This window comes from Maylandia zebra, linkage group LG14 (genome assembly GCF_041146795.1).
Source record: "Maylandia zebra isolate NMK-2024a linkage group LG14, Mzebra_GT3a, whole genome shotgun sequence".
Lineage (NCBI taxonomy): Eukaryota > Metazoa > Chordata > Actinopteri > Cichliformes > Cichlidae > Maylandia > Maylandia zebra.
Window position 1 is genome coordinate 16371868 of NC_135180.1, and position 8617 is coordinate 16380484.

Consider the following 8617-nt stretch of genomic DNA (forward strand, 5'->3'; position numbering starts at 1 on the left):
GTGGTCCTAATTCCATGGATTTTAACAAAGATCTATAATATCATGCAGTTCCAGACGATGAAAGAGCCTCCACTGTGTTTTACAGATGGCTGTAGCTACTCTCTCCTGACTACCTTTGTACTGACGACAGTTTGAACCAGAAATTTTAAATTGTGATTCGGAACTGTTGCAGCTGATTAGCAGTCCAGTTCTTGTATCATTTGACATACCTCGACACACTGTGACAAGCATTATTTTTGCTATTTTTTCATAGATTCAGCTAATTCGGCTAATGTTTTTACACAAGTCTGCTAGTAAACATACACCTAAAGAAACAATTCATTATTTGAAATGTTTTTGCTCTAACTTGTCTGTTATGTGAGGACACAGTATTTACTGTATGCTGATTCATGAGTCAGTGTTAAGCACTGACTCATGGTGACTAAGCACTGACCATTCCTTGGTCAGGAACAAGGAATGGAGTGAAAAAGCAAACCTTTAGAAATCCTGGAGAAACATCTGGCTCCTTGGAAGCCAAATATAAAGAAATGAGGGGTGGCTCAAGAATTTTGCACAGTACTATAAAAGGATGTTCAAAAGAGCAAATCTGTTTATCAGCAGATAAGTCAGCAGAATATGGTGTGGTGCAGAGGAAACAAAAAAGGGTCGTGCTAATCGGTTGTGGGAGCAAGCTAGGCTGTTGCTACTTTAATTCACTGCTAACATGATCATATGAAATATGCATGCTTAGCACTAAAATATTGTATTGTTCAAGATGGCTGCAGGTTAAAGAAAAAGCATGGTTAACTAAATCTATATACTTAGGTCAGCTGGTGAGAGAGCTATGTGAAGTGGGGTCAAGTGATGAGGTGAAGGGTTATTTTGTAAGGTGAACGCTGCCTTGAGCTCATCTAATAAGACACTTGATCAAAATGACAAAATGAGTTATTGATTTTTTGATTTATCAATTCAGATGCACCCCTTCCCCAAGGTGACATCTGGTCCAGCCTGTTGTGAAACAGCCAAAACAAAAAACCTGTGGAGGCGTTCCTGGTTTCAGTACTGCTTTCAACAAATGATGAGTATACAGAACGAATCTGGATTGCACAACACACTTTAGGCAAACATATTCTTGCTGCGTGCTTGATTCCAACATGTTCTTGAGATTTGTTTGCCTCATGGAGTTCACTGGTAAATGGTCGGGGTGAATCCTAGCTATTCAGAGGGCAAGTTCTGAATCCCGAAGTTTTAGTTTAAACATTAAATACTCTAAACAATGCTGTGCTAAATACTGCAATCAAGTTGTGTCTCATTCTTATAGCCACTGTTGACTTTTTCAGTAAATAACAAAGACCACAATCTTTCCCTATCCCTATGTGACGGGAGTTCCTTTAACATAACCATAAATAAGATTTAAGCTGGTTTAGTTGTTATGAATGGATATTGTAAAAGAAGATCAAATGGTTGCAGTAAACAAGTAAAGAACATGGCTAGAGCACATTTTCTTGCCAGATGCAAACATTAAAAATAAAAGCAGATGCAGGTGGAACGATTATGTTTCCCGTAAAGTGTATGTGCTTTTGCTGTTTTATTTTACAGCTACTCTCCTTTTTTCCCCCTAATTGCGATGGTTCATTTTCTTCCAATTTGTTAATCAACTGATCAAAAAAATGTTTAAGCCCTAAAAGCTCATTTGCAAAATATTAGCGACTTAATAGAAGAAAATATTTCCTCCACTCAGTAACCAGATTCACTTTCCTTTAAAATGTGTCACAGCTCACTCAATCTGATCATCCTGACTATCAGTGGAGTCTTGACGTTCATTAATACTGCTGTTCAGCCCAGCATAGACTGCACATGTGTCTCTGGTTAATGTGAACGTGAGCTTCTCCAGAACATCTGTCATAGATTAGCAGTAAAGTGAAATAGGCAGTTCCTGTTCATACGTTCCAAAACAATCTGGGAGTAATTTTCCCAGTGACGGATGAAAGGGGCCGGGTTTGTGTAGGTCAGAAACACTACACAAACCCACCTCTGTCTACGCATGTGTGTTTCATTTTGCAGGACGCAAGCGACAAACGGCTCGTGCAGAATAACGACCGGGTGGCTCGGAAATTGCGGGTGTGGTGAAACGAAGATGAAGGAACTGCCAAACAAAGAAATATTGTGGAAAACTGCAGACGATTCCAGCGGTACAATCTTTGTATATTTTTCCTTCGGATGTCTTCGGTTTCAGTGAAAACACAAACCTGCCTCAATCCTCCAGGAATAAAAGCACTTACTGTACAAAGCAGTTAGACTTTCACCTACAAACGCTCTCATTCAAAGCGTGGCATTCGGTTTGCTGCGACAGAATAGAAAGACCTTCCAACTAAAAGCACCACAATCAATGAAACATGAAGAATCCCCCCAGGTACAAAAAGAGGATGGCTTGTTATTCAGGGAACCATGCTGTCATTTAAAGGCCATACACATCAGAAGGAAAGTGCTTGGAAGGCAAATCAGTGTTTGCTAATGATATGGTTCAATTGTTTTGAGGACAGCAGGACCTCTGCACTCATCTGTAGGCCTCTTCAGTCACCATTGTTGCAGGTTTTGTATTCCAGAGGGCTCTGCCCTTGATGAGCCAGTCAGATTCTGCATTTTTGTTTTGAGTAATACAATCCTCTCTGGATGGAAGTGTTTTTACACTTTGTTCTGCATGTAAAATAACTGACATTGTAGGTGCAAGGGAAGTCATTCAACAAAAAGCATTGGTACAAAATTTCCTTCAACAGCTGCAGCTACACTTTACTGTAAGTCCTGCATTTGCGCTAAATGATAGGGATTTTTACACACACTTTGTGTAAAATCACACTAGTCCCAATGTGTGAAACAACTAAGAAAATTAACTGAACTTGGTAATTCAAGTAAAATTGAAAATAACTGAATGGTTTATGCTTTAAAAACATGAGATTAGTCTTCATGCAAGTAAGAAGTCAAACATCACACAAGTTCAAGTCCTGCAAAGCAGAGCTTCCAGAGTCACCACATATCTCCCCCCCCCCAAAAAAAACAAAAAACAAAAAACAAAATACCTTCAAAGCTGAAAATATAGAACGGGGATGCCAAATGATAACACTGACGCACGACATGAGTCAAAAGAAGATCAAAACTAAGCCTTAATGTATGGTAACTAGACGTCAAATATCGGAACGTCTTTGGGTGTGCAGGAATGTCAGAAGTCTTTGGCAGGGTGTGTGTGTGTGTGTGGGAGTGTGATTCAGGCACAAACACATCAAGATGTCACTTCATAACCTCTGGCTCAGGAGGCTCCTGTCATCTTCACATTTCAGAGATCCTCTGCCTACCCCGGCAGACATGCTAAATATAGAATGGGACAGAATTTCTGTTTGGAGCCACTGCTCTCTTTATCTACATCACACACTAGCATACTTGCATAGGCACTGCCATCTTCTCAGTGTTATACTGTATGAATGTGGACATCAGCACACATCTTAATGCTAAGAGCCTGCTGTACTGCAGTGATCACATTGCAGTTTTCTTAGACACTGAGGCCCAAAAGGCCATGCAGGAAAAAGAAAAAGAAGCAAAGGTGCTAAGGTTCGGCTCTCATATAAAAGCTAATCATACTTTCAAATTAGATTTCCGTCAAGTGACTTAGATTGTGTTATTACTTTTTGGACAGTCATTTCACTTTCAAATTCCCCCCATTCAGAATCATTTAATCCTGGCACTGGGACAGACACGCAATCAATCACTGGTCTCCATTACCTGGCCAAATTGCCACGTGCCCTGTGCTCTTACTGAGTTACTTGATTTGTTCAGTTTTGTATGACCTTGTTCTGATTCTTACTTCACATCAGCAGAGTTACCGAAGGGAGCTATTGAACTCTCTGTGGCAATTAATTGTGCTACTTATCTGTAATGTGACCAGTGGATATTACATTTCCAACAGATATTAATTTAAGGATGTCTCAGGACTTGCGAAGCCAAATCCAAATTAAAAGAAAAGGAGCCCCTATTAATGACTATTGATCCTCTTTTAGAATAAAACAGCCACCTCCTCCCTCTGCTTGGCCTTTTAGTTGATCTTGAATTAATGCAGGCTATAAATTCAGAGGAAAAAAGTCCTTCGGTATGGTACAGCCATAAGCAGCCAAGCTTGAAAAGCTGCATATCCCCTCGGTTGGGGGGTGGGTGAATACTCTTTTGGATGACTGATGGATGTTTTGTTCTTGGATGAGAGACGTGTGACCCCGGTTCCAACTGTATTGAACATGCCATCCAGTCACATCGCTGCACAAACTAGTTTTCTTTCCGTTGTCTTAAACATGACAAAGGAGGGGAAAAATACCTCACCATGGCAACAAGTCATTTAATACTCAAGGCGCAGTCATATGGTTATTTTAAGAAAAGCAAACAACTGCTATTATTTAGGGATAATGTGTAATGTTTTTGCCTTCTCCTGAATGAGCCGGTTGCATTATTTAAGATCGTCATTACCGGAAAAGCACTGCTGGTGTTATGATAATCTGCATGCTTAGCTTAAAATAGCCTACATCATTGCCCAGTGTTACAGAGTGCTTTTTGACCTAAACCTAAAATTTACTTGCATGCAGTGTTCTCTGCAGAGTCAGCTCCTTTAGTTTAACAGAGGATCAGTATGCATTACAGCGTACCACACTCTTTGGACTTGCTGGTCTACCAGTGTAAGCCATGACAGGTTAGCTTATCCATACATATCTCCATCCTTCAACTATCTATTTATTTTATACCAGGTCCAGAGGGACGAGGATCTCTCCACTGAACGCATTAGGCATTGGACAGGGTATTCCACAGACATATCACCACAATATGTCAGTGACTGAATAATGGGAGACGAAGATAACAAACTCTCCAAGCATTTACAAGCCTGCAGCACAAACCACATCAAGCATAAGCAAATAACATCAGTTGTATGTCTAAACTAATGGAATAGAAAATTAAAAACAAATGCCGAGGTCTTTTGATTTCTCTCCAGACTGCAATACGCAACAAGCAGCAAGCCACACAGAAACTACCAGAGCACGACCTCGGAACTCAGACCAGAGCGCACGAGCCGTGTGGATTTCTCCTCATATGGCTACACTCAACCAATCTAACTCTCAACCAGGGTGGGGGTTCAAAGTTTTTCTAGCACCCAGTCAAAGACAATTTTCAAACTTTAAAATCTTTTGTTAGTTTGTCTTTTCAAATCTGTGGCTTTCAAAACTAGTTTTCCCCTCAGTTACACCACAGGTGATGAGACAGCAGTGGGGTGAATAACACCTCGTACTGGCTGTCATTTTTAACACACCGTCCCGCAGTGCTAACTGTAACTTCCAGTCAGAGAGGTCACAGTGGAATTAAACATTCCTCATTGAGCTTCAGACCTGGAAACAGTTCCAGGCCCCCTCTACATTACAATCCCATAATATTAGTAACAGTAATAATAGAAGCAGGATTACTGTTAACACAGCAAATAGCAGTAGTGATAAAATCAAGCCTTGGAGACAAATGAAACTTCTGTTTCTATGAAATAAAAAGAGGTCCATCTATGGTTTATGATATAATAAAATAAGAGTAACAATTTAAAAAAAAAAGACTTTTTAGAGATCCTTTCAAGATATCCTATCCTAACAATTATCCTAACAAATCTAATCACTGACATCCAGAAGAGCTAGAATAGAGATCTTTTTTTAACCTAGTGTTTTCTTGGTGGTTACTGAAATTAATGAATTATTTCCCTTTGTTTAAATATGACAAAGGAGGTTTTTGTGCATCTGCTGCGGGCCTGCCTTTGAAGAAAATGCCAATACAAGAACGCGCAGGGTCAATAAATCTTGAAAGCAGATTTGAAGGGAGGGGTCAGGTGAACTTTTATCCCCTTCACGTTGCTTTAATTTGTCCCATTTTCGAGAGCTCCCAGCTTGAGAGAAAGCGCACGGTTGGCTACAGCGCGTTTGCGTTTTTGAAGATGAATCTAAATGTAAATGTAGTCATTTCTCACCCAAATCTTAAAGTGTCATAAGGGGGAAGAGAAAATAGACAACAGATATATTCTGACATCATTCTGAACCGAAGCTGTCAGATGTGGTCTTAACGACACGTGAAACAACGAAAGAGAATTATATTTAAATATATACGAAAAATGAACCTCGGTGTTCACATCCGCAATTTTCAGAGCAACACGCCTGCGCTGCTTTTACATAAATAAATCCGGTCTTTTAAAGAAATGGAAAGTGACTTACCCAGAAACAAAGAGCGAGAGATTGCAGACATCACGGCTCGAAATCCCATATGTAACGGAGCTGGAAACAATGCGCTCAGACTGCCTTCAAATTCATTCGGCTGACCTAAGCGCAAGCACAACGAAGCGGCACCATCAGCGAATTAAGGACCGAAATCAGAGATAAATAAATCTTCATTGAGCTTATGAGTCCAACGACATCATATGTTGCACACGCCCGACATATCTAAGCCTCCCGAGAAGAAAAAGGAGAAGAGGAGGAGGAGGAAGAAACGAGGCTCTTTCTTTTCATTGTAATTTTGATCGCAGGCTACTTGGCGTCAAATCAAAGTTCCCTGGCTGTCTGGCTCTGGCGTGGGACGTGTTGTCTCAGAGTCCCCTCTGTCTCCTCCTCAGCAGTCACTCCTCCTATCCTCCTCCGCTGCACAAAATGCCAGAGAGGAGAAGGAGGAGGAGGAGGGAGAATAGGTGGATGATGATGAGGGGATGCTGAAGGATGGAGACCTCTAGAGTCTGAAGTTCTCTTACACATGCTTGAGCATCCGGCAACACACGCTCTGCTTGTTGGGTGGCTGGGAGTCATAGTTAGGTGCAGCAGACAGGAGTCTGACAGGAATCTGTTTACGTATCACTGAATGAAAATCATGCAAGCTGAAAAATAGCTACACACAGTCCCATTAAACAAAACTGCATGTGAAGTTGAGACACTGGAATTATATTTTTGTATCTTTGATCTGTATATTAATGCAATATACAGTAAATGAACAATGCTCTTTGTAAGGCAGAATTCACCACCTGAGAACCACAGTTTTGATAACAAAACTTTATCATTGCATTTTTTCCTTCTTATTTTTTTAACATAAGCCATTAACACTTAAAATTACAGCATTCTGCTCCGTATCAATAAAACACTGACTGGTTGGCACTGGTGTTTATTCCACTGAAGAGAAAAAAAAGGGACCAACAGGAAAAAGGGGCGTGATTAGGGTTCATGACTGTGTGACCAAACATTTAAAGGTTTACAACCAGTTATTAGAGACGAAAATAATTTAGAACTGGTATAACATGTCTTACTGTGTAGTTACCAGAAGTTAAATAGCAGCTAGACTATCTTTGTTATTATATTTTTCTGTGATGTTAATATTTTTCCACTTTAGATAACACCGAATGTCTTGAAAAGCTGCACCTTTATATTTGTGTCCCTTCTTGCTACGAGCCGCTGCAGAAAATGTCATGTGTCTTTATGAGAAATAATAAGGCTTGCGTGTAAATGAATGGCCTTCTCAATACAGTAATTTTTTAATTTTTTAATTTTTTTTAAATCAGTGAAGCCAACATATATTTTAAGAGACTATAATATGCAGGCTATAATGTTTGTCCCATTTTCTCTAAAGCTTATTTTTCCTTGTATTCCTCATAACTACAGTGTTTCAAAAAACAGCACAACGTTGTTGTTTTTTTTAAATCTGCTATACGTATTTTACTTTTTTACAAATGTTCATATATTTGTGGGAAAGTTCTTTGTCTTTTGGTGATACTACAGCTACTATACTACATCATTATTTCAAATATTGCTGTCTTAAACTGTTTTTTGAGGATTTGGTGTGACTTTATAATAGGAACAGGGAAATCCAGAAGTCCACATGTTAAAGCCCCCAAAAGGTATGCATTTTGTAACTATATTATTCAGGCTATGATGATGTATAGTTATAATTAAAGGAATTAAATTTAAAGATTTGTCTGGAATCATAGGGCATATTTGTTCTCGTTTACCATGTTATATTTTGACCATGATCTGATTATTCTGTGCATCTTTACAAAACTGTCATCCCACACCCGGTACTGGCACCAGTTATATAAACAAGCAAAAAGAAAAAAAAAGGGGGAAAGCTGCTGTCTGTTGATGGTTGTTGTCAGACCTTGAGACAAATTAATCCCCCTCTTCTGTGTCTCAACAATCAGCCAAAACAACAAAAAAGGATTTTCACTCGCCTGTGGCCCCTCTCTTCTCTCTCTTCCCCCCTCAAGAGGCCTGCTCTTCAGCACCAGCCTTCCGCCATTCCTTTCCGTTCCAATAACTAGATAGCTTGAAACAATGTTTCACACGCACAAGTAGACACACACACACACACACACACACACACACACACACACACACACACACACACACACACACACACACACACACACACACACACACACACACACACACACGCTTTTGAAAAAAGAAGAACAGAAAAGAAGATATGTGCACAGAAAGCAGAGGATGAGACTCAACAACATAATTCCAGATGTTGTGAGAAATAGCGGTAGTGGTAAAACTGAGGTCTTTAGTGTCGCGTGTCCCTTTTGTCTCTCTTCCCTGTT

At 39.9% G+C, this 8617-nt stretch overlaps 1 protein-coding gene across 1 annotated transcript in view; it reads right to left on the reverse strand.

Moving 5' to 3' along the window:
• The window catches only part of clmpb (CXADR like membrane protein b), an 84648-nt gene extending 77958 nt beyond the window's left edge, over positions 1–6690 (reverse strand). Inside the window, exon 1 of the mRNA XM_004543957.5 lies at positions 6252–6690. Within this exon, the coding sequence (XP_004544014.1) occupies positions 6252–6300 (49 nt within the window). The 5' untranslated portion in view covers positions 6301–6690. The remainder of the gene's footprint in view (positions 1–6251) is intronic.
• Positions 6691–8617: the final 1927 nt, after the last annotated feature.